Here is a 25,926-nt window from a genome sequence, read left to right as displayed (position 1 = left end):
CAAAAATCATATGATCATAATAATAGGTGCAAAGAAAACAGTTGACAACATCCAACGCCCATTTTTTTGGGGGGGGTCACACCCAGCAGCACTCAGGGGTTTCTCCTGGCTCTACGCTCAGAAATCGCTCCTGGCAGGCTCGAGGGACCATATAGGATGCTGGGATTAGAACCACCATCCTTCTGGATGCAAGGCAAATGCCTTTTCTCAGTGCTATCTCTCCGCCCCCAACCAAAGCCCATTTATAATTAAAAAAAAAAAAAACCCACCTCTTAACAAGATGGGAATTGAAGGAACTTTCCTCAATATATATATCACAAGCCCATGGCAAGCAGTATACACATTTGGGGAAAACAACTAAAGTCTTTCCTCTAAGATTTGGCACAAAACAAGATTTCCCCCTTTCGCCACTTCTATTTAATATGCTACTTAAAGTATTTGCCAAATTAGGGAAGAAAGATATCAAAGGGGGGCCGAAGAGATAGCATGGAGGTAAGGCATTTGCCTTTCATGCAGAAGGTTGATGGTTCGAATCCTGGCATTCCATACTCGTGGCTAAGCGCTCAGAAATTGCCCCTGGCTTGGGGGGACCATATGGGACGCTGGGGGATCGTACCGCGGTCCTTCCTTGGCTAGCGCTTGCAAGGCAGACACCTTACCTCTAGCACCACCTCACTGGCCCCGATTTGGATTTTTCTAATGATAACTGATGATGCGCACTTTATGTATCTGTTGGCCATCTATTAGATTTCCTCATAGAAGTATCTGTTCATTTCCTATCCTCATTTATGATGGGTTTTTTTGTTTTGTGGAGTTAATGTTTGTGAGCACTTTGTAAATCCTAGATATCAAACCTTTATCTGATGTATTGAGTGCAAATATTTTCTCTAATTTAAGTGTCTTCTAATTTTAGCCCTTATTTGAGGTAGTACCATTATTTCATGTTTGATGGTATAGCTCTTCCATTGACATCCCTTTATTGAAGACTTCTTTGAAGTCAATTCTTGGATTATTCTGCCTGTTATGCTCAATACATTATGGATATGGACTAATCTCAAGGTCTTAATACACTTTGAATTGACTTGTGTAATGATGAATCGATCTTTAATTTCTTACAAGTGATTGTCTAATTTTTCCAATACCATTTGTTGAAGAGACTGTATTTATTCCATTCCAAATTATTGGCTCCTTTGCCAAAGATTAATTGACCATATATTTGGGAGTTTGTCATTGGATATTTTATTATGACCCACTGGTGTGAAAATCTGTCTTTGTTCCAAATCATGACTTTGTTCAAATTCTGTGCTGTTTTGATCACTATGTGTTTGTAATAGAATTTCAAATTAGGTATTGAGATGCCTCCCACTTGTTTTTCAATACTCAATTTTAATATTCAATTTTCAAAATCAAAACATCAAATTTTTTTCAATTTGGCTATCCTAATTTGGTTTGACACAATCTTTATTATTGATTGTTCTGATTCCTTGAAGAACGTTGCCTAAATTTGAATCTATATAATAGTTTAGGTAATATGGTAATTTTGATTATATTGAGTCTTCTGATCCATGAGCATGGAATTTTCTTCCATTTCTTCAATTTTTTTATGAGGTGTTTTGAAATTTTCATGGTATAGGTCTCTCACCTCTCTTGTTAGGTTGATTACTAGGTACATGATAATTTTGGACACTATTTTAAATGGGATAGAGTATTTGATAACTTTCTCCTCTGAGTCTCTTTTTATAAAGGAATGCAACTTTTTGTGTTTTGACTTTGTAGCCAGCCACATGCTTGGAGGCACTCTCTAAGCACAGTGGAGGCCTGAGTTATTTCCCCATTGTTATAGTTGCAGTGTGATATTTTCTATATTCTGTGCTGGGTTCATGGAAGAGATGTATAAGAATGTGGAACAGAGCAGACGTACCTTCAGGGCAGTGGCATGCTTTCTGAATGCCTCCAAGCATGCTCCCCTTTCTATCTCTGTCCATCAGTGCAGTGTCCGCAAATCTGTTAATAATGTGTTTTCTGGGCACTGCCAAAAGTAGGTTTCCAATTCTGGCTTTGTCGTTCAGGATGGGGGTGCAACACTGGCAGTAATTTGATTTCCAGGCGTCATCATTAGGGAAGTAGTTTCCCTTTCTGGCTCTGTCCTTCAGGGCAGGATTCAATCATCTGACAGAGACGTCTTTTCTTGGTGCCACCAACTGGGAAGCAGGCTTTCCTTTCTGGCTCTGTCCTTCAGGGTGGATCCACTTACCTGGTAATGTAGATGTTTTTGGTGTGTTTCTGGCAGGAAAGTAGACTACTTTTCTGGTTCTGTTTTTCAGGTAAGGTGCTTCTACCTGCTGTCAATATGTTTTCTGGGTACCAGCAAAGGGGAAGCTGGCTCTTTTTTCAAGCTTTGTTCTTCAGGGTGAAGTATACTCACCAGGTGGAGCATTTTTACCAGGCACAACCACATGGAAGCAGGCTCCCCTTTCTGGTTCTGTGCTTCAAGATGGGGGTCCTCTCAACTTGTGGCAACACGTTTTTTTGGGACTTACCAAGCCAGGATGCAGGCACACCTTTCTGGCCTTGGTTCTTCAGGGTGGGGTGTTCAGACCTGTGGTGATTTGATTTTAGGGTGCCACCTACAAGGAAACAGCCTCCCCTTTCATATCTGTGCTTCAAAGTGAGATTTTTTTTCACCTGGCCATGCTTGTTTGTTTTTGGCACCTCCATGAGGGAAGCAAGTTCCACTTTGTGGTTTGTCTTTTTGTTGGGTGCACTTACCCGGTTTTGATGTGCTTCTGTATACCTCTGGCAGGGAAGCAGGCCACCTATTTTGGCTTTGTCCATCAGGGCAGTGTTTGCTCACCTGGCATCAATTTGTATTCCAGGTAAAGCTGGCAGTGAAGGCTTCCATTTTAGCTCTGTCCTTGAGGATAGGGTCCATTCACCTTGCAGAAATATGCTTTCTGAGCACTGCCTGCAGGAACCAGGCTCCCTTTCTGGCTCTGTTCTTCAGGGTCTGATCATTTAGCAGGGATGTGCTTTCTGTGCTTCTATCACAGAGAAGCATACACACTTTCTGGCTCTGTTCTCTAGGGTGAGTTTTATTCACCTAGGAGCTACGTGTTTTCCAGTCGCCACTGGCAGGGAATCATGGTTCCCTTTCTGGCTCTGTCCTCAGGTCAAGGTCTTCTTACCTTGGGGTGACATGTTTTTAGGATTCTTCCAACAGGGAAGCATGTTCTTCTCTATGGATCTGTCCTTCATGGCAGTATTTGCTCACCTGATGACATGTATTCTAGGTGCTGCTGACAGGTAAGCAGGATTTCCTTTCTGGCTCTGTCCTTCACTCTGTGGTCTGTTCACCTGGCATTAAAATGCTTTCTGGGTGTCACCAGTAGAGGAGTCTCCCCATTCTGGTTCTGTCCTTTAGGGCCAGATCCAATTAACAGCAGGGACATGCTATTCATGCTCTGCTCACTGAAAAGCAAACTCCTGTATCTGGTTCTGTCCTTCAGGGTAAAATTGTCTCGCCCTGTGTTGAAGTGCTTTAAGTGCCGCAGCAGGTAGCAGGCTCTCCTTTCTATCTTTTCTTTTTTTTTTTTTTTTTTTTTTTTTTTTTGGTTTTTGGGCCACACCCGGTGACGCTCAGGGGTTACTCCTGGCTATGCGCTCAGAAGTCGCTCCTGGCTTGGGGGACCATATGGGACGCCGGGGGATCGAACCGCGGTCCGTCTCCTAGGCTAGCGCAGGTAAGGCTTACCTTACCTCCAGCGCCACCGCCCGGCCCCCCTTTCTATCTTTTCAAAACAGTTTCTACTCACCTGGTATCTCAGTGCTTTCCTTTTCCTGGTTCTGTTCTTCAGAGCAGGAGCAACACATTCAGTTGTTCTTCGAAATGTATGTGCTCATATGGTTGCAATCAGACACCTGGTCTGGTGTCACCAGCAGGGAAGCAAACCCCCTTTCTGGCTGTGTCCTTTGAAGCAGGGTTCGGTCATCACACAGTGACATGTTTTCCAGAACCACTGGCAGTAAAAGACTTCGCTTTCTGAAATACAGCTGATCCAGCACTGACGGTGGTTCAAATCCTGGCAACCCATATTGTACCCATGCCTGCCAGGAGTGATTTCTGAACGAAGACAAGGAGTGATCCCTGAGCATTGCCAGGTATGACCCAAATACCAAATAAATAAATAAATAAATAAAAATATTACTTAAAATTTGATGAAGACCCAAACACCTGTGGCAGAAAGGGATTAGCAATTGCTTTTCCTCAGGAATAGCCTTTTGTTCAGGAGCAAAGAATTACTTGCTTCTTTTATTTTAAACTCCTTTTTTTTTTTTTTTAATTTTTTTGTTATAACACTGTGATTTACCAACTTATTCTTTTCGTTTATCTGTTTGCTTTTGGGGCCACACCCAGTGATGCTCAGGGGTTATTCCTGGCTATGCACTCCGAAATCACTCCTGGCTCAGGGGACCATATGGGATGCTGGGGATTGAACTCAGGTCCCTTCCCTAGACCATATGGGATGTCAGGAATCAAACCAGGTTGGCAGTGTGCAAGATAAGCAACCAACTCACTACCTATACTATTTATGCTCTGAGACAACTTTCTTGGGCATAGAGGTCCCCAAATATTCCCTAATGATCCCCTAGTTCTAGCCTAAATTCTAAATCCATTAAGAGGATGAAAATAGATGTCAGTCATCTACCTTATCCCTCCCAATATGGCGGGACACACATATGGAGGCTGACACCTCCTACTTCAGGTTCATGGTAGTATCTCCCGCTAACCTAAGGGTAGATCCACACATTACCAAATTTATTTCTAATTAATTAATCCTAAATAAGTTCTGAATCTAATGATAAATGAAAAAGATTCCATTTAGGGTAAGCCCAGCACATCCCAGTATCTCCATAGCCAATAGCCAAGATTGCATTCATATCTTGGCCATCTCTTACCTCAGAGAGCTGGCCCAGGGACCCTGGCCTGAATTTTCTCTTGTCTCAGAGGTTCCAAATATGGTTTCTAATTTCTAGAACTACTCTAGTTTCTGAATCACTTGAGGATTATGATTATTTTCAGTCAACCTATCATATTCTTAGTGGTCAGATCCTTGTGGAATTGGGTTTTATGGAAATGATTTCTATTGCCTGACTGATGAGAAATATTCTATAAGTTAACAATAATCAAAGATGTCACCAACTTGTTACCCTGAAGGAACTTTAAGTCCTACCATAAATATTCAATTTCTCGAAGAGATCAAAAACCTTTCTGTTTTCCCAGCCCCCACACATTTCATAGCAGATAAACTAAGTTAATGTTAATTACCCTTTTGTTCCTGTTTGGCAATGAGAGTTTCAGAATTCTCTAGCCCCAGAGGTACTCAAATGTGTCTTCTAGTAATTTATAAGTACTACCAGGTTAGTGAATCCTTTAGGAGGATGTCTCAATCATATTCTAGCCACTGAAACAAGTCAGAAAATACTTCCCTGACCCTTAAATTATGTCTGCAAAATAGCTATTATGTGAGGGTCAAGAACATGTCAAGAATCCCAAAAACTGATAAGTGCAATTTGAACACATATAAATATGTATTTTATGTAACACATTTATTGTATATACTATATAATGACTCAAATAAAGTCAAACCAAGAAATTCACTAAAAAAGTTAAGTAAAACCTATAAAAATCTACTCAGTCTAAAATTTATAAACTGGATGGGGAAGGAGACTGTCTTGTAAAACAAAATGAGAAGGCAAATTGACTCTAATTCCATACTATTAAGAGAGCAGAGACCTGTGGGTGAACTTAAGCAATATCAACAAAATCCTAAGGTAGATAAATTCGTTGCTCACATCAGGGGTCTATCTTCTTCCCAGAACTCAGCCCAAACACTAGCTCCTTTGTTACAAACTTTCAAACAAAATTTCAAAGCCTTATATTTCTTAGAGTTGCAGACAGACTGACAATTTGTAGCATAAAACAATCTGAAAGCTGAAATCATTCCATTGTAGTCTTTTTTGCTTTGGCAGCATTTTCCAAAATCTTCCTTTTCCACTCTTCATAATCCGGTGTCACATCTTCATCTTTTTGTGAATTGTGTAGAAGCTCCACTACCTTCTTAATTTCTAAGAAAAATTTAAAGTTTCCAAAATTTGTATGTTTAGAAATTAAGTAAAAAAGAAAAAGAAACTTGTTTGTTTTAAAGTAACTAATTGGGGCTGTAGCAATAGCACAGTGGTAAGTTTGCCTTGCATACTGCCAACCAAGAACAGACCTGGGTTCGATCCTTAGCATCCCATTTGGTCCCCTGAGACTGCTAGGAGTGATTTCTGAACACAGAGCCAAGAGTAATCCTTGAGCACTGCTGGGGAGGGAGGGAGGGAGGTAGGGAGGGAGGGGGGGAAGGAAGGAAGGAAGGAAGGAAGGAAGGAAGGAAGGAAGGAAGGAAGGAAGGAAGGAAGGAAGGAAGGAAGGAAGGAAGGAAGGAAGGAAGGAAGGGAGGGAGGGAGGGAGGGAGGGAAGGAGGGAGGGAGGGAGGGAAGGGAAGGGAGGACGAAAGGAAGGAAGGGAGGAAGGGGGGAGGGAGGGAAGGAAGGGAGGACAAAGGGAAGGAAGGGAGGACGAAAGGAAGGAAGGGAGGTAGGGAGGGAAGGTAGGAAAGGAAGGGAGGACGGAAGGAAGGGAGGAAGGGAGGACGGAAGGAAGGAAGGAAGGAAGGAAGGAAGGAAGGAAGGAAGGAAGGAAGGAAGGAAGGAAGGAAGGAAGGAAGGAAGGAAGGAAGGAAGGAAGGAAGGAAAGAAGGAAGGAAGAAAGGGAGGGAGGGAGGGAAGAATGGAGGGAGGGAGGAAGGGGAGGGAGGGAGGAAGGGGAGGGAGGGAAGGAAAAGAAAGCAAGGAAAGATAAAAAGAGAAAGAAAAAGAAGAAACTAAGGTAGCAGAAAGTAAGACTGAATTTAAAAGTGAAAACAGCAACTATTACGTTTTTTTCTTTTCTTTTTTGGTTTTTGGGCCACACCCAGTGATGCTCATGGCTATGCACTCAGAAATCGCTCCTGGCTTGGGAGACCATATGAGATGCTGGGGGATTGAACAGCGGTCCGTCCTAGGCTAGCACACACAGGCAGACACCTTAATGCTTGTGCCACCACACACAAGGTAGACGCCATATCGCTTGTATCACTGCTCCGGCCTGTTTTTGTTTTTCATTCTCCTTTCTAAGACGTAAGATTCACACACACTTTAATAGAGGCTACCTTTTAATTTTTGGGGGGCCCAAACCTAGCATGCTTAGGGGTTACTCTTGACTCTGTGCTCTGAAATTATCCTGGAAAGGTGGGGGTGGAGAATGGGAGGACTATACGAAATGGCAGGGATTAAACTCAGTCAGCCTCATGCAAGGCAAGTAATCACTGTACTACTGCTTGGGGACCGAGAAGATAACTTTTATCCAATATTAATACTGTGCTTGACAAGCATTAAACTTTCAACAATATTGGGCACTTTCAACAATATTATCTCAATCTTAATCATAATCCCAGGTTAGTACTAAACATAACTTATACAATCAGAAAACTAAGGCTCACAAATATTGAACAAATTAAAAAATTGTAATACGCCCAACATAGAATTTCAAACTAAGCAAATACCGTATTAAATTTTTTACACTTTAAACAATACTTCTGTTAGCTTCTAAAAGTGATTGAACTAGTCCTACCTATCAAATAACTATCAAGATATGAGTCATACATATTGTTAAGAAAAACAAAATAAAATACAGAACTAGTCATGTTCAGTGCATTAAACTTACTGTATTCTTTAATTCCACTGCACTAATTTTGATATTCATAAAATGTTAGTATCCCTTACCATTTTCTGGAGGTTTGACCATTTTCTTCTTCTTCTTTTGGGGTGGAGAAGGTGCCTCTCCAGGGTCTGCTTTAAGAAAAATTTTCATTCAAGGTTAACTGTTTTCTTCTTAATTTTAATAGTTGAGAATATTTGGGTTAAATAAAAAGTAAAATGAGTGACTAAATATTACAATGAGGAGAAACAAGTATGTATGTGTTCTCTGACTTCTTGTTAAACCTGAGAACTTCTATTTCAGTCTAAGTAGAATGTAGATGGTGCTTTCATTTAATACATGTTAATAAAGAATCTATTTTTCATACAAAACTAGAATCACAGGCGTTTTTAAAGTTAGTAAACTACTTCATAGAATTCTCAAAGAATCCTGTTGCAAGTTTAAAAATATTAGACTGATTTGGCCCATTTTTTTTTTCTTTTTTCTTTTTTTGGTTTTTGGGCCACACCCAGTAACGCTCAGGGGTTACTCCTGGCTATGTGCTCAGAAGTTGCTCCTGGCTTGGGGGACCATATGGGACACCAGGGGATCGAACCGCGGTCCGTCCAAGGCTAGCGCAGGCAAGGCAGGCACCTTACCTTTAGCACCACCGCCCGGCCCCTGGCCCATATTTTCAAATGCTACATTCTGGGAATACAGAATAATTACTTACTGTCAATTTGTTGCCCAATCTTCTCTAATTGCTTACACAGTCGATCAACTATGGCTTTTTTAACACCGGATATGGACACCATCTTATTTTTATCCACTTTTAGCTTTAGAATCCTATTAAAGAATTTGATAAATCATTGTTCTTAAATCCACTGCAATTATCTTCTTGGAGTTCAGATTAACAAATTATGCCCATTCTTTAAAAAGAGCTCCCCAGTGGCCCCATTATTTTTATAACAGTTTTTAATTCACTTTTTATTGTATTTTTTGGTCTTTAGGCAATCTGGAATTTCCTCTGCATTTCCCTAAAAACTGGCACAGGACCAGAATTCTTGCTAGTCTATATATTTCGCTCTTCAGATGAATTTTTATATGTAATCCAGAACATCTCTGTATTATGTATTTACCATCAATAATTCAACTGTCCTCTTTTTATTTTTGGATTTTTGAGTCACACCCGAAGGCACTCAGGGGTTACTCCTTGCTCTGTCAAGTATGCTAAAAGGGTAGAGGTAGAGTTTCAATAGAATGTGGGAGAAATGCAGGCAGTTTGTTGGTGAGTATGGTAAAAAGTAACGCTGTACCCCTAAACCTTAAACATTTAGTCTTAGAAATCAAGGTTATGTCAATAAAAGTAAGTACCATATATCAAATGAAAAAAAATTGGGGAAAATAAAAGGTATGCCCTATAAAAAAGAAAACTATTGTGGCGGAGCAATAGTAAAGCAGTAGGGTGTTTGCCTTGCACATGGCTGATCTAGGACCGACCTTGGTTCGATCCCCCAGCATCCCATATGGTCCCAAGCCAGGAGCAATTTCTGAGCACAGAGCCAGGAGTAACGTCTGAGTGTCATTGGTTGAGACCCAAAAACAAAACAAAAAAAGAAATAAAAAAGAGTGATTCCTGGGAGTGCCACTAGATGTGGTTCCAAAGCAAAACAAACAGAACAAAACAAAACAAAGTTACTTTACATCAATGGTTCCCACTTATCTGAGGGACACATATAAAAAAAAAATCAACTAATTAGGGGGCTGGATAATACAGTATGTAGAAAGCTTGCCTTGCATACAGCCAACCAAGGCTCTAGCCCCAGTATCCCATGATCCTCAGAGCTCCAAGAGTAATTTCTGAGTGCAGAGCCAGGAAATACAGAGATTTGCTTGAGTACTGATGGGTGTGGATTCTCCCTCCCAAAGTTAACTAAATTAAAAGTAATTTTGCTTTTGTTTTGAGACATACCCATGTACTACCCAATGGGTCACTCCAGGTACACCCCAGAAATCAAACCAGGGCCTTCTTGTAAAGCATGCTCTTGCCCCTTCAGCCCTACTCTGGTCCTACGGGTACTCTTTAGGAATGAAGAATCTATTTGTAAACAGTAAACTTCCATAATGTTAAAAAGTATACCTACTTGCATGCTGAAAGTAGTGCAGCAGTGACAAAGAGAGGCCTGGATAAGTCAAGATCTTCTTGCTGTGCCTGTGGAAGACTGGATTCATAGCTAAGAGAAAAAAAATTTGCAGAATTAGTTTGAAGAAACTAAAAATGTAAAATCAGAAATATAAGCATATTTTAAAGACTGAAAATAAAATATAATTTTAATTTAAGTATCAGCTTAATTTTTCAATAAAGTAATTTATGCCTCATACCTCTGCAGAATCTTTGAAGCCACATTTACCGCTTCTGTACAGCTAAACTGTACTGCTAAGTCTCTTATTCCAACATTTGAGTTCAGGCCCAGTAAACACTCAAAAGATTGCAGATAATTTTGATATATCTTCTTGTTCAAACCAGAGAGTTTAATTAAATAAGCCTTTTAAAGGAAAAACAAAACAAATTATGAGTTCATATGCAGTGCCATAAAAATGTTTAAACAAAGGCAATTTTTCAAAATTAATTGAGGTAAGCCACCTCATTCAAAAGGTTAGCTTTATTTTGCTAAAGATTAGCAAGTATGTCAAGGTAATGTTTTACAAAGGTAGTCATAGGTATGCACAGATAATTTAACACAACAGTGTTACTTGCAGCTAACCTGCTAGTAAAAAAATAAAGGTGATGTACACGATCACTTGTTTCTCAGCAAAAATAATCAAAAAGTGGTTCACTGGGCAAAGGAAAGAGAGTAGTAGTGGAAGTAAAGAGAGAGGGTGAGTTCATGATGGAGGAAAAGAGAGAAGGAAACTAGGAGAAAAAGACAAGGGTCAACAACTAATGAAAACTGAGAGTCACAAAAAGTTTCATAGATACAATAGCAAGAAAAGGCCATGTTTTCAGGTAAAGAACAGGGGCCACATTTACAAATCCCTAAGTCATTAACGGGTAGGAAGAGGAAAGTTTGAGATTACAATTTGTTAAACAAGTGAGCCAACAGTGTCTTAAATGCCACCATTTTGTGTATGTAGTTATGTCACAGGTACTGCTTCGCCTTATAATCTAGTGCAACAAATACCTTCACTTTTGGAATAAGAAAATAGAGGCTCACTGAGGTTCTAAAATTTGGCATTAATGTGATTTTTTGTTTGTTTGCTTTTGTGCCATCCTGGCAGTACTCAGGGTTACCCATGGCTCTACACTCAGAATCGATCCTGGTAGGCTTGGGGGACCATATGAAATGGTGGGAATAGAACCTGGTCTGTCCAGGATCAGCCACGTGCAAGGCAAACACCCTGCCACTGTGCTATCTCTCCAGCCCCCTATTAACATGATTTTTACTGACTATAACTTGTATTTTCAACCATCATGATACTGTAAAACAAATGCTTTTTTTTTTTTTCTTTGGTTTTGGGTGATGCTCAGGGGTTATGGCTATGCGCTCAGAAGTCACTCCTGGCTTGGGGACCATATGGAACTCCAGGGGATCAAGCCGCACGCAGTCTGTCCTAGGTTAGCATGTGCAAGGCAAACAAACACCCTACACTTGCGCCACCTCTCCGGACTCAATACATGCATTTTTTGAATTTGATGTTGCACAATACCCAGCAGTGCTCATGGATTATTCCTGACTCTGCATTCAGGGATCACTCACTACTGGAATGGCTCTTGGGAACAGATGTGGTGCTATGGACTGAACCTGGTTCACCTTTGTGCTAGTCAGGCACCCTAACCTGTACTATTGTTCTGGCCCCCAAACGTGGCATTTAAATATGTACTTGGAAAAAAAATAAATATGTACTTGGAATTGTGTAGATTTTTACTTTACAACAAAAAGTGTTACACAAAAGTGGTGTTCAGTATTTAGTTTGCAGTGAACTACTTTGGAGAGCTGTTATAGCTGCAGGCCTGTACCAGTACTTATCAGCAGTTATACCCAAGGCAGCAAACTAGTGTTTTTCAACCTTTCTATTCCTGGGGACTGTAAACACTGATATTTACAGTAGCTAACTGCTTCAGAGGCACCATCACATGGAACAGAAATTTTTTTCTCTCAGAACTTTATTCAGCATGTGTTGTTTGTTTTTTTTTTTACAATATATTCTTTTTTTTTTTTTTTCTTTCAGTTTTTCGGGTCATACCCGTTTGATGCTCAGGGATTACTCCTGGCTAAGTGCTCAGAAATTGCCCCTGGCTTGGGGGGACCATATGGGACACAGGGGGATCGAACCACGGTTGCAATCTTTCCTTGGCTAGCACTTGCAAGGCAGACCTTACCTCTAGCGCCACCTCGCCAGCCCCTACAATATATTCTTACTAAGTAAAGTTAATCATTTTACCTTGCAGATCATGTGCATTTATTTATTCTAGATATTAAGAAAGAGGCAAAAAGGAGAAAGGGCTTGCTTTACTAAATTATTTTTGGGATCTGGGAAAATACAAAAAAAAAGTATTTCTTCATTTCATTTCTAGTTACAAAAAGTTCCACTACATGGCTGAATTTTGGATTAACATCAAAACAGCCAAGGAAATTCTCTTAAGAATGTTGATGGGGGGTGGGGTGGGGTGGGGTGGGCAGAGTGATGGCACAGTGGTAGGGTGTTGCCTTGCACGACGAACCAAGGTTTGATCCCCAGTGTTCCATACAGTCCCTCAAGCCAGGGGCGATTTCTGAGCACATAGTCAGGAGTACCCCTGAGCATCACTGGGTGTGGCCCTCCCAAAATAAAAAAATTAAGGACCGGAGAGATAACATGGAGGTAAGGCGTTTGCCTTTCATGCAAGAGGTCATCAGTTCGAATCCCTGCGTCCCATATGGTCCCCCGTGCCTGCCAGGAGCAATTTCTGAGCCTGGAGCCAGGAATAATCCCTGAGCACTGCCAGGTGTGACCCAAAAACCAATTAATCAAGTTTAAAAAAAAAAAGAATGTTGATCGGGGGGGCGGTCTTGGAAGGATAGTACAGCAAGTAGGGTGTTTGCCTTGTATGTGGTCCACCCAAGTTTGCTCCCTTGTGTATCACCAGGTCCCCCAAGTCTGCCAGAAATGATTTGAGCACAGACTCTGGAGTAACCCGAGTGACTCACACCCCACCCCAAAAGGAGTGATTCCTGAGTGCAGAGGCAGAAGTAACCTGAGTAATGCCTGGTGTGGCCCCAAAACAACCAAGCAAATTAAAAAACAATGAAAAGGAATTTTGATAGGGACTATTTCAACCACAATCCAACATAAAATTAAACTTCAGTGTTATGCTGGACACTAAACAGGATCTACTTACCCTGTCCAAGGGGAACTTCATATAGGAAGCTGCAAGGTCCAGGCACATGATTGCATTGTTAGTTTCGGTGATATGTGCTAACAGGCCAGCACACTTGATCTCTGACAGTCGCAAAAACTCCTCCGCTTTCCTAGTTAAAAGGGCAACATGTTTACTAAAACAAGATTTTTCTTTTTGTTTTGGTTTATAGACCCAGTCTTATGTAATTGCCACATTTGCCTGTGCTCAGGGCTACTGCTGTGGTGGAATTGGAACCAGACTTCTCTGCCTGTAGGACAAATGCCTTAACTTTTGTACTCTCCTGTCCTCTTTTCCACAGTTTTGTTCAACACTTTGGCAAACACTGAATACTGGAGTTTGATTTCTTTTTTTCTTTTTTTGGTTTTTGGGACACACCCGGCAGTGCTCTGGGGTTACTCCTGGCTCTATGCTCAGAAATCGCCCCTGGCAGGCACAGGGGACCATGTGGGATGCTGGGATGCTGGGATTCGAACCACCGTCCTTCTGCATGAAAGGCAAACGCCTTACCTCCATGCTATCTCTCCGGACCCTGGATTTGATTTCTAATGAAAGTTTATTTGGGCTGAGATTAAAGTCTCGTCCCTTAAGACAAAATTGACTCCAGACACAAGATTCACTGTTTTCAGGCAAAAGTGCCTACCAAAAACCTCTACTTTTATCCTTCTGATACTGGAATATGTGTTAACTATTAGAAGGGCAGGATTTTTTTTTTTAACACACCTAGAGGTGCTCAGGGATTACTCCTGGCAGGTTGATGGGGGACCATATGGAATGGCCCTGCAGGCTATATGCAAAGCAAATGCCTCACCTGGTGTTCTATCACTGGGGCCCAGGACTAGACTATTTTAATTCTATTTTTTCTCCCTTAAAAAGTGGTTTAAGAGAAAATCAGCAGGACAAGCAGACTAGCCCAGAATTCCTCTTCTGACTCTTTTTTTTTCTTCTTCTTTTTTTTGGTTTTTGGATCACACAGGGCAGCGCTCAGGGGTTACTCATGGCTTTACGCTCAGAAATCGCTCCTGGCAGGCTATATGGGATGCCGGGATTCGAACCACCATCCTTCTGCATGCAAGGCAAACACCTTACCTCCATGCTATCTCTCCGGCCCCACCTCCTCTGACTCTTAACCCAGTGACTCTCTCATTTTAGCGAACAGACAGTGTACCTCGTAGTCTGCAATACAGATCACAGGATTCCACTCTAAGCCTGGAGCAGGCAGTGTTCCAAGAGATGCCATGAAAGATGCCAGGGCGCCAGAGGCTACTGATGTGGAAAATTGCTGATTTTTTGCTGTGGGGAGAGGAGGAGCACCCGGCGGTGCTCAGGGGGGCATAAGAGGTGTGGAGGGCTGAACTGCCTTTTTTTTTCTGAATAAGAGCTGAGTTCCCTTCTTACTTGGAATATTTTTACAAGTTCTCTTTCCTTTCCGTCCTCACTAAAATCGACTACGAGAGCTGCGAGCCTACATAGCCCTCCACGACGAATGGCGGCCTCATTGCTAACCGAGTCAAGACCCTTCCCAGTTTTTGGTTGTTTACTTTGGGCATGGGCAGTTTTCCTAACATCTACCAGTGGTCCTCAAACTATGGCCCGCGGGCCACATCTTGTATTTGTATCTGTTTTGTTTCTTCATTGCAAAATAAGATCTATGCAGTGTGCATAAGAATTCGTTCCTATGTTTTTTTTTTTTACTAGAGTCAGACCCTCCAATGGTCTGAGGGACAGTGAACTGGCCCCATTTAAAAAGTTTGAGGACCCCTGAATTTAAGCCAACAATACCCGCTTCAAACAAGGTCCTTCTTCGCAGCGCTCCCAGCCCCCCAAATCATGCAAAGATCGAACCCAGACCTCGCACGAGTCGAGTCAAAGTTGACAGCAGAAAACAGGCCCGACCAGGAGCTAGGCCACCGCCAGGGCACGAATGCTCCACGCCTGTCGTTAACTCTCAGCGGAAAGAGCCAAGTTTTTCTTATTCTATCACCGTGACTATCAAAACTAGTTATTCCCAAACACAACTACGGCAACTCTTTTTTTTTTTTTTCCTTGTTTCGGTTTTGGGGCCACACCCGGGGACGCTCAGGATTTACTCCTGGCTAAGCGCTCAGAAATCGCCCCTGGCTTGGGGGGACCATCAGGGACGCCGGGGGATCGAACCCAGGTCCGGCCTAGGTCAGCTACGTGCAAGGTAAACGCCACACCGCTTGCACCACCGCTCCGGCAAGTCTAATTTGCTCTTTCACAATCATCACGTCGGGCAGCTTATTCCTAGAGGTAAAGGTTAGTTCGTTCTCACAAGGACCCGGCATCACCCGTGACCAAAAAGAAAAAAATAAAACAACCCTAGGCCGGAGAGATAGCACAGAGGTAGTGCGTTTGCTTTGCATGCAGAAGGACGGTGGTTCGAATCCTGGCATTCCATATGGTCCCCCGAGCCTGCCAGGAGCGATTTCTGAGCGTAGAGCCAGGAGGAACCCCTGAGCGCTGCCGGGTGTGACCCCAAGACAAAAAACCCTGACTGACTGTCGAGTCCCGCGCGGTAAGGATGCTGAGAGCCGAGCCGTTGAACCAACCTGAGCACAGCCGCGTCGGCAATCCCGAGACGAGCCCCGAAAAGTCGAATCAGACTCGACTCCATGGCGTGCCCGGGACTTCCGTGAACTGGGACGACGCGACGAAACCCGCGCGCGGACGCCGAGTCAGCCAATGAGAGCGAGGCTCCGCCCACCGAATGCATCCTGATTGGCTAGCGTGACAAATGGATCCACCCCTCACGAGACTTAGTATCCGCTTGCGCATGCGCCTGTAGGAAGGCGCCGAGGGTTGGGGCGGGGAGTCCCTGCGCTTCTCGACGAGTCTAATTATTCAGTCTTTCCTTCCCGCCGTAGATCAACTCTCTGTTACCGCCTTGACGCACGGAGAGAGCCCGGGTGGTCCAGTTCCGCGATGAAACAGCCGCGGCCAATAACAACGCGAGACTTACGTTCTTAGAAACGGACCAATCAGGGGGCCGCGAGCGGGTCGGAGGGCGGGACTTGGGAGGGCGGGGCTTGGAAGGCCGCAGCATCTGACGGCGGAAGGGTTTTGCCGTGCTGGGTGCTGCTGTTGCTGCTGCTGCTGCTGCTGCTGCAGGCTCCTGGGAGTCGCCATGGTGAGTGCTGAGCAGCGCAGGGTCTCTGGGGGACAGTCCTTCTCCCAGCCCCCGCCTTCTCTCACCGATCTGGGGCTCTGAGGGCGCACTTGGGGCCCTGGCGTCCAATCGGGGCCACCACCACCTCGGCTTGGCCTACGGTGAAAAAGTGACAGGCCAGGGAAGGCCTCACTCAGACGGGCAGTTCCGGGCTCGGTGGGCGGCGGCTCTTGGGCTGCGACTGGGCGGCCTCTCCCTGTGGCATCTCGCCTCCTAGGATTTGGGGCTGGGGAAAAGTCTGTGATTGCAGTCGTCTGGGTGCAATCGGTCACCGCCCTGCCCGATCGCTGGCTGGTCTGGCCGGGCTGGGGGCTGATATCACGGGTTGGGGGCGTGCTCAGGGCTGCAGGCACACCGGTGGAGGCGGGTCCAGCCCGACAGGTCACTTACTCTCTTGACCCCTACCTTCTGCCTTGTGTTCGGGTAGGGCTCTCGAGCTTTTCTTGCGCAAGGAGCTGTTACTGCCCTGACCTTTCTCGGCTCCATAGACCCTTGGCAGTGTTTTGTCAGCGAATTGGGGGGGGGGGGGGTTCGTGTACGTGCATTTTCCTGGGAGGACTAATGCGTTGTGATAGCATGAATTCTGACCCAAGGAAAGGAGACTGGACTGCTCTCGCTCCAGGGGCATGCTAGCTCTCTTACTTGTCTGACCCTGCGATGAGTTTCCACGTTTTACGCATTAGGAAGTAGGCATTCTCTCCTTAGGGACCTTCCTTTGATGGCTGCAAGTCCTAGTGAGACTCTTGATCACTAGACTTGAACTTCCTCAAAATATAGATCCTCATGTCTAGTTTCCACAAAAGCAGGTTGTCACTGGCTTTTTTTTTTAAACCCTTCACCAAAATTTGCATTGTGTATATGGTGTTTTTGGGTATTTGTATACGGTATGTAGTTTCATGATCTTAAATCACTCTTATGTGGGCAGATTTCAGTAGACCTGTCCACCTGGAAACAGGCTTTACTGTAAATGTGTTCATGCCAGAAAACAGGATTAGATGTTTGGCATATATTACTTTCCTATGATGTATTTTCATATAGATTTTGATTACCTCATCAAATTTTTAGTGATTAGGATTTGGGTGTCAATATTTACTCTATACCTGTTGTGCGAAGTGAACTATTTGGATTTGTTATGCTAAGTGAACTATTTGGATTTGTGTCCAGATTCTCAGTCCTGTCTTAATGAGTTTTATCAGGAAAGGAAATAGCTATTAGTCTCGTCACAACTATAAATTGATTAGTCTGTCAGTGTTCTTTTGAATCTGAAAATTGGCCCTTCTCGGGTCTGAAGTTTACCAACCGGCGCAGTGCAAGTATCCCATGTGCTTTTTATATCATGACGCTGTGGTAGGCTTGGAAACAAACACTTGCCCTGTTCTGTGAAAACAAAGAGATAACTCAAATCCCTGAGCACATGCCTGGCTCTTGGTTTGATCCACTTTACAAGCATTGTTGATTTCATGCGATAGTCTCTTGGAGGGAAGATTCTGGGAAGCTTGGGAAAGAGTACAGGAAGTCACTTGTAGACTGAAGAGTGAGGAGGGTGAACAGAAATCCTTCAGATGTAGAAGGAAGAGTACTGCCTACAGCTATTGGAGGAAGTAAATACTCATGGTGTACTATCATAGGATTTCGGGGAGTAATTGAAATTGGAGACAATTTGACATTGTTTATAAAGTTTATATTCCTGTATTCTATTTTCATTATTTCAATGGTTGATATGTGCCTTTTTAGTTTTTTTAATTGCACTTTCATTAATGTGATAAAATTAATGTGAATTCTTTGTGAAGCTGTTTTTTGGGGTTTTTTTTGGGGGGGGGGTTGGCCTTTGGGCCACACCCTATAATGCCCAGGGGTTACTCCTGGTTCTGTGCTCAGAAATTAGTCCTGGCAGGCTTGGGGAGTGAACCCAGTTTGACCTTGTGCAAGGCAAACATCCTAACCCCTGTGCTCCAGTCCCCTAGGCTGGTTATTTGCTTAGTTATTTGTGTTGTGTTTTTAGATTACATCTATAGCAGAGCAGCAAATAAGTTGTCAGGATGGATGGATAACAGTGATATAAATACTTTTTTTTTGTTGTTTGTTTGATAGAAGAAACAAAAGTAAATTGGGGGGCGGCGAGGTAGCGCTAGAGGTAAGGTGTCTGCCTTGCAAGTGCTAACCAAGGAAGGACCATGTTCGATCCCCCCCCCTCCCCGGCGTCCCATATGGTCCCCCCCAAGCCAGGGGCGATTTCTGAGCGCTTAGCCAGGAGTAACTCCTGAGAATCAAACGGGTGTGGCCGGGGGAAAAAAAAAGTAAATATGAGAATAGTTTTGTAAGTGATAAGAAGTACACGATAAGCTTTGCTTTTCTCTGTAACCTTCGAAGGGCTATTTTCCTAGTCTCCAGTTTAATGGGCCTAATTGTAAATATTAAAATACATCCTGATTCTATCATGTATTTTTATTTTAGGGGCAACACACCAACTGACATTTAGGGATTACTTTTGACTTTGTGATTAGGGTTCACTACAGGCTGTACCTGGGGAATCATAGACTACCAGTAAGAGATGCCCTTTAACTGCCTTGATTTTTTTTTTCTTTCTGATCCATATAGCTGACTAGCAATAGTCATTTGTAAATGGATAATCATTTTGAAGAATAAGGAGACATTGGTTACCTGATCTTGTATTTAATAGTAGTATATTCATGTTAAAAATTGCTTCATCACTATAGGGCATTTTATATAAAGAGCTCTAGATACTTTTTTGATTGGTTTTTGGGTCACACACAATGGTGCTCAGGGGTTACTTCTGGCTCTGCGCTCAGAAATCGAACCTGGCAGGCTAGGGGACCATATGAGATGCCAGAATTCGAACCACCATCTGTCCTGGGTTGGCCGCATGCAAGGCAAAAGCCTTACCGCTGTGCTATCTCTCCAGCCCCCCTCTCTCTTTATTTTAAAGTTTTTTTTGCGGGAGGAGGCCATACCCAGCAGTGCTCAGGTTTCTCCTGGTTCTGCACTCAAAAATTGGCACGGGGGACCATATGGGATGCTGGGATTCCAACCACTATCTGTCCTTGAATGCCTGCGTGCTAGGCAATTGCTCTATCATTGCGCTATCACTTCGGCCCCTAGATACTCTTTTGTTAATAGTCATTTGTATACTACATTAGCTTATGAGTAACTTATAAAAATACATTTATCCTAGCTTTATTTCTCCATTTAAAGTTGCTTTATCTATGTTTATATTTATATTAATTTTTTTAAGTTTTGGGGCCACATCCAATGATGCTTAGGGGTTACTTCTGGCTATGCGCTCAGAAATCGCTCCTGGCTTGGGGGGCCATATGGGACCCCAGGGAATCGAACCGAGGTTCGTCCTAGGTCAGCCGCGTGCAAAGCAAACATCTTACTGCAGCGCCACCGCTCTGGTCCCTATATTTATATTAATTTTAAATCCAGTGTAACAGTTTTGTGAATGGACTGGAGAGCACAGTGGGTAGGCTGCTTGCCTTGCATGCAGTTTACCCAGATTTGACCATCTGGCATCCCATATGAATATCCCCTGAGCACCACCTGAAATGATTTCTGAGTGCAGTGTCAGAAATAATCCCAGCGAAGCCTGGAAGGTGGCGCTAGAGGTAAGGTGTCTGCCTTGTAAGCGCTAGCTTAAGACGGACCACAGTTCGATCCCCCGGCGTCCTATATGGTCCCCCAAAGCCAGGGGCGATTTCTGAGCGCATAGCCAGGAGTAACCCCTGAGCGTCAAATGGGTGTGGCCCAAAACCCAAAAAAATTTATAAAAAATTTTTTGTCAGATTCAATTCCAATATCCCATATAGTTTTCTGAACACTGCCAAGAGTAATAATTCCTGAGTTCAGAGCCAGGAGGAAAACCTTGAGTACAGTTGGATGTGGCTTCCCCCTCAAAAAAAAAAAAAGTTAGACCTGTTACTTCAAGAGCTAAAATGCCAGAACAAAACAAAACAAAATATCCCCAAACAATAAATCAGAACTTTTTGTTGTTGTTGTTGTTTTAACTTTTTGTTGTTTGTTTTTAACCCCTGCAGCGCTCAGGGGTTAATTCTGGCTCTGTGTGTGTTCAGAAATCGCTCCTAGCAGGCTTGGGGGATCATATGGGATGCTGGGAGATTGAATCCAGGTCCATCCTGGTCAGCCATGTGCAAGGCAAATGCCCTACAGCTGTGCTATTGCTCTGGCCCCTAAATCAGAATTTTTAAATGCCCTTGCTTCCTTGACTCCAGGGTCAATATTTCACACTAATAATTCATTAGATTATAGTTGCAAATTTAGGTTTTAAAAACACATAACATTTTCTTCAAAATTCAATTATGCTTCTCAAGAAATATAGTTGCAAGGAAACTTTATTAGCTAAATAGAACTTGTATAAGAAGTTATCGAAATGTTTGTTATTATTTACTATTCAGACAATTTTTTGGGGCCACACCCGTTTGACGCTCAGGGGTTACTCATGGCTATGCGCTCAGAAATCACTCCTGGCTTGGGGGACCATATGGGAGGCCGGGAGATCTAACCGTGGTTGCAAGGCTTGCAAGGCAGACACCTTACCTCTAGCGCCACCTCTCCGGCCCCATCAGACAATATTTTTCACTTTTAAAAATTAGACCAAGAATGTAAATATTGTAAAGTAGCTGTTTCAGTCATACAGTGAAGATTTATAAAAATGCATGTGGCATGGGCTATATTATGTCCCAGGGCTATAAAAATCACCATTTTAAATGATTATAAGTAAATGCATGTTATACAGATTGGTTAGTTCTGTTTGCTAGATCAAATTGATTTCCAAACAGTATTTTGACAGTTTCAAAGATATTAGATGTTTTGTCCATTATGACTGTAGATATATGTATTTGAAATGAGAAGGTATTCCATAGAGTATTCTACTATAAGCAACTAAAAGTACTTTCAGATATTTTATTTCTGTTTAGTCCCTTTTTATAAAGGGGTCAGTGTTCTCAAAAATTAGCTATTTTAGTCTAACACGACTAAAATACAGATGAAAGCAGTCAGGAGGAAAAAAATCTTTTAGAGACTTATCACAGAAATTAGGTTGGTGGAATGACTGCTCAGATAGGAGCCAGTATGTATCTGACTCTAATCAGATAAACTATCACCACATTTTTTGAGGTCATTCTAGTATAAGAATTGATTCAAGGACCAGAGAGATAGCACAGCGGTGTTTGCCTTGCAAGCAGCCGATCCAGGACCTAAGGTGGTTGGTTCGAATCCCAGTGTCCCATCGGTCCTTCCTTGGCTAGCGGTCTTTCCTTGGCTAGCACTTGCAAGGCAGACACCTTATTTTTATCTTTTTTTTTTTTTTTTTTGACCAGGAGCTATTTCTGAGCAGATAGCCAGGAGTAACCCCTGAGCACTGCCAGGTGTGGCCCCCCCAAAAAAACAAATAAAAAAGAATTGATTCAGTTTTGATGAATGAATTTTCTATGCATATTACTCTTCACTTTCAGCAATTGTACACTGCTAATTTTGGTGACTGGATATACAACTCTAATAAGTTGTTAAAAATTGCTAAATAGATATCAGTTGTAGAATTGGGATGAGCCTTTTATGAAATCCTTGGAAAAGGAGTATGTCTAAATAGGGAAAAGAGATTTATTTAGAAATTACCTGGGTAACCAATTCTGGGACTGGAGCACAGCGGGCATTTTTGCCTTGCATGCTGCCATCCTGAGTTCAGTCCCGGTATCCTATATGGTTCCTCAAGCCTGTCAAGAGTAATTTTTGAGTTCAGAGCCAGAAGTAACCCTGAGCACCACAGGATTTTCCCCTTCTCCCGCAAACACACACACACACACACACACACACACACACACACACACACACACACACAAATTACTGATTCTTTGGATTAAAATTTAATAGAGCCAAGTAGTCTAGTACCTTAAGTTGAAAATTCCAATAAGGAATTTTGATAAATTTGATAAAGATAGAAATTACATTTGTTAGAGTGCTAGTGAAACATTTTCCCTCTTTGTTTACTAAACACCTTGGTTTATACTAAGTTGATCATTGTTTTGGGGCATGTTTTAACACCAATGCTGCCACCAGTGTAATCTTCCCTCCACCATTGTCCCCAGTTTCCCACTCCCATTAGCAGGGCACAGAATTACTTGTATATTACTTGTTCCAACAAAATGTTAAGTAGACTATCAAAAAAGTTCAATAGAGAAAATTTGTGAAAATTGTTATATCTCATAATGGTGGGTTTTTTTGTTTGCTTGATTTTTGTTTTTGGACCAAACCTGGTGGTTGCTATGGGCTTATTTCTGACTTTGTGCTCAGGAATCATTCCCAGTGGTGCTGAGGGGACCTTTTGTCTGAGGATTTACTGAGCTGTTTATTACTGGTTGAGCCTTTTGTGTTACTATTTTGGCTTATTTGAGCTTAGTGGACTTCTATGCTACTTTCCCATCTAATTTGCTGTGCCCTTACTGGGCTGTAATTATTGTAAACATGGCTATGCACTCCAGAGCTATAGAGCTGGGATGATTATTTGGCTTGGCATCTGTTGAGATTAGTTGTGAAGTTGAGCTGTATGTGTGCTGGGGTTCTAGAAGTATGAGTGTGGGGAGGCTGCCCACCAAGAAGGCCTCAGATTTCAACTCAAAAATCAAGGTATCTGGGAGTTTAATCATCTTGGTGTCTCTTCTGAGATTAGTTGTGAAGCTTTAAAGTTGAACCATTTATACGCCTCTGGCTGTGTGGTGTGGGTGTGGGTGTGGCTGCTGGGGCCCGGAAGGTCTGGAGCTCAGCACTCCCCTCTCCTGAGAATTTTGTTTTTTGGGGTTTCGGACAACACCTAGCAGTGCTAAGGGGGTTACTTCTGACTCTACACTCAAGAATTATTCCTGGTGGTACTCAGGGGACCAAATGGGATGCTTGGGATCAAACCTGGGTCAGCTGTACGCAAAGCAAATAATATCTTCCCATTCCCAAAGCCTCAAAGAGTTTATAGTTAAAAACCAGTGTACCTGGGACTTTCATCAGCTTGACAGCCTTTCTGAGATTAGTTGTGAAGCCAGGCTGTTTATATGGCAGAGGCTGTGCGGTGTGGAAGTAGCTACTGGGGCTTTTGGCAGTACCGGTGGGGCAGGGAGGCTGTCCACCTGCACTCTTGAGAAGACATCAGAATTTTCATTCTGAAGACCAATATTCCTGGGAGTTTGGTGTCTCTTCCCAGTTCAGTCACTAATGAAACATTAATGGAAACATTTATTATTCAGCCTACAACACAGCAGTCACCTCAGGATGAGCAGGAAAAGCTCTTAGATGAAGCCATACAGGCTGTGAAGGTCCAGTCATTCCAGATGAAGAGATGTCTGGTAAGAATGATGTGGGCAGTTTTATTTACATTATCATGTTCTTAAGAATGGATATGCGGGGCCGGTGAGGTGGCGCTAGAGGTAAGGTGTCTGCCTTGCAAGCGCTAGCCAAGGAACAGACCACGTTTCAATCCCCCGGCATCCCATATAGTCCCCCCAAGCCAGGGGCGATTTCTGAGCGTATAGCCAGAAGTAACCCCTGAGCATCAAACGGGTGTGGCCCCCCCCCAAAAAAAATAATGGATATGCGTTGTTTTCTAAACTTGTATAGCACTGTTGTCCTGTAAATTGAATCTTCAATGTCTACTGGTATGTATCTTCAGTTCTACTTCCTTCAATCATTATGTGGAGCAATTTTAACAGATTAATTAGTCATCTGTTTTTCTGTCTAAAAGGATTTTATTTCTATTCTTAATATATTTTTTGTGTGTGCAAAGAGTAGCTTAAAACATATATTTAAACCTATTTACAGACACAGTTTCATATACAGAAAGGGCAGGGTTTAATATGTGCATAAATTATAGAGATTTTTAGACCTGAAAAGTCTCTAACCTATGCCAAAGCCAAAATATAATTATATAGTTACTAGGAGCTAAAGATTATAGAATTTTACTGGGAAATTTGCAGACCTACATATGTGAGACTTAAGTTTCACAACTCTGGTGAGGAATCATGCATCTTTTTTCAATAGAGAAAAGGCAAAGTGAAACTAAAATTGATTTATGTAATTAAAAGAGCTTAAGTGATGTTTACTTCAGAACTATAATAAATCCTTAAAGAATTTATGAAGAGCCATAATCAACTTAAGTTTTTATTTAAGTTAAACATTATCATTAATTCTCTTGGTATTTCTGTAGGATAAAAACAAGCTTATGGATGCTCTGAAGCATGCTTCGAATATGCTGGGTGAACTCCGGACTTCTATGTTATCACCAAAGAGCTACTATGAACTTTGTATCTTTTGAATGTTGAAGAATGGACATTTTGACTGTAGTACTTTCTTTGACCATGTTTTACTTGTTTCTTTTTTTTTGGGGGGGGGGGTCACACAGGGCAGTACTAAGGAGTAGTAGTCTGGTAGGCTCAGGGGACCGTATGAGGTGCCGAGATCCATCTAGTGTTGGCTTCCTGCAAGGCAAATGCCCTACCATTGTGCTATAGCTCTGGCCCTAACTTGTTTCTTATTAAATTTTTATGGAGTTAAATTATTTTCCATTGTCTTTATCAGAGTTCTATTTTATGCAAAAGTACTCAGTTGAGAAAAGAGAAACATAGTATCAGAGACCCTTTTTCTATGCTTCTCTAATTTTTGCTTTGGGCCCATCCAGCAGTGCTCAGAAATTACTCCTTATGTGTTTTGAGGACCACTTGAAGGCACTGGGGTCAAAGTGGAGTTGACTGTGTGCAAGGCAAGTGTTTTAACCCTTATATTATCTTTCTGGCACCTGCTTTTTGTGCTGAGGTGGGAGGCTTGGTCTACACCTAGCATATCTTGTGTTACTCCTGGCTTTGCATTAATGAATTACTCCTGGTGGTGCTCAGGGACCATATGGATTGAACCTAAGGCAGCCCTGTTCAAGGCAAATGCCCTATCCACTGTACTATTGCTCCAACCCTCTGTGATCCTATCTGTGGTCCATCTGTGCTATTACATACCTTGAGAATGATATTGTAGATATCGAATGGCCCCCAGCAGGAAAATGACTCCCACCTTAGTCAGTAACAGTAATGGAACCTATCAACACTTAATAGAAGAAATATATATTTCTTTCCAGTAGTTTTCCAGCTAAGGATTATAACACTTAAAACATCACTGTACTCTGATACCACTTGCTTAGGACAAAATTCTACACCTCAGTGGGGCCAGAGAGATAGCACAGCAGTAGGGCGTTTGCCTTGCATGCATCCGATCCAGGATGGACGATGGTTTGAATCCCGGCATCCCATATGGTTCGATGTGCCTGCTAGGAGCGATTTCTGAGCGCATAGCCAGGAATAACCCCTGAGCGTCACCATGTGTGGCTCAAAAACCAAAAAAAAAAAGAAAAACGAAAAAGAAAGAAATATTTCTGCTGGGCCATATGTGATCTGATGACAGGTATCAAACCTGGGTTGGCTATATTCAAGGCAGGTGCCTTGCTTGCTGTATGTACTATCTCTCTGACTCAGGATGCCATTTTTAACGGCAGTA

General features: G+C 42.6%; 3 protein-coding genes across 3 annotated transcripts in view; 1 reads left to right on the top strand and 2 right to left on the bottom strand.

Annotated features, from left to right (window-relative positions):
* The window catches only part of GPT2 (glutamic--pyruvic transaminase 2), a 690,974-nt gene that overhangs the window by 286,209 nt on the left and 378,839 nt on the right, over positions 1-25,926 (bottom strand). The gene's annotated exons all lie outside the window — the stretch shown is intronic.
* On the bottom strand, positions 5,999-15,816 carry ORC6 (origin recognition complex subunit 6). Its single transcript, XM_049786262.1, has 7 exons — positions 15,752-15,816; positions 13,161-13,290; positions 10,163-10,326; positions 9,925-10,014; positions 8,514-8,626; positions 7,867-7,935; positions 5,999-6,126 (listed from the first exon to the last, which is right to left on the bottom strand). Exons 1-7 carry the CDS (start codon positions 15,814-15,816, stop codon positions 5,999-6,001), a joined length of 759 nt encoding a protein of 252 aa, XP_049642219.1.
* VPS35 (VPS35 retromer complex component) overlaps positions 16,252-25,926 on the top strand; it is a 34,216-nt gene continuing 24,541 nt past the window's right edge. Inside the window, exons 1-3 of the mRNA XM_049786247.1 lie at positions 16,252-16,329; positions 23,637-23,735; positions 24,593-24,689. Coding sequence (XP_049642204.1) covers positions 16,327-16,329; positions 23,637-23,735; positions 24,593-24,689 — 199 coding nt within the window. The 5' untranslated portion in view covers positions 16,252-16,326. The remainder of the gene's footprint in view (positions 16,330-23,636; positions 23,736-24,592; positions 24,690-25,926) is intronic.

Source organism: Suncus etruscus, chromosome 14 (assembly GCF_024139225.1).
Source record: "Suncus etruscus isolate mSunEtr1 chromosome 14, mSunEtr1.pri.cur, whole genome shotgun sequence".
NCBI lineage: Eukaryota > Metazoa > Chordata > Mammalia > Eulipotyphla > Soricidae > Suncus > Suncus etruscus.
The sequence above is the reverse complement of the archived record's forward strand: the minus strand, read 5'-3'. Positions and strand labels throughout refer to the sequence as shown.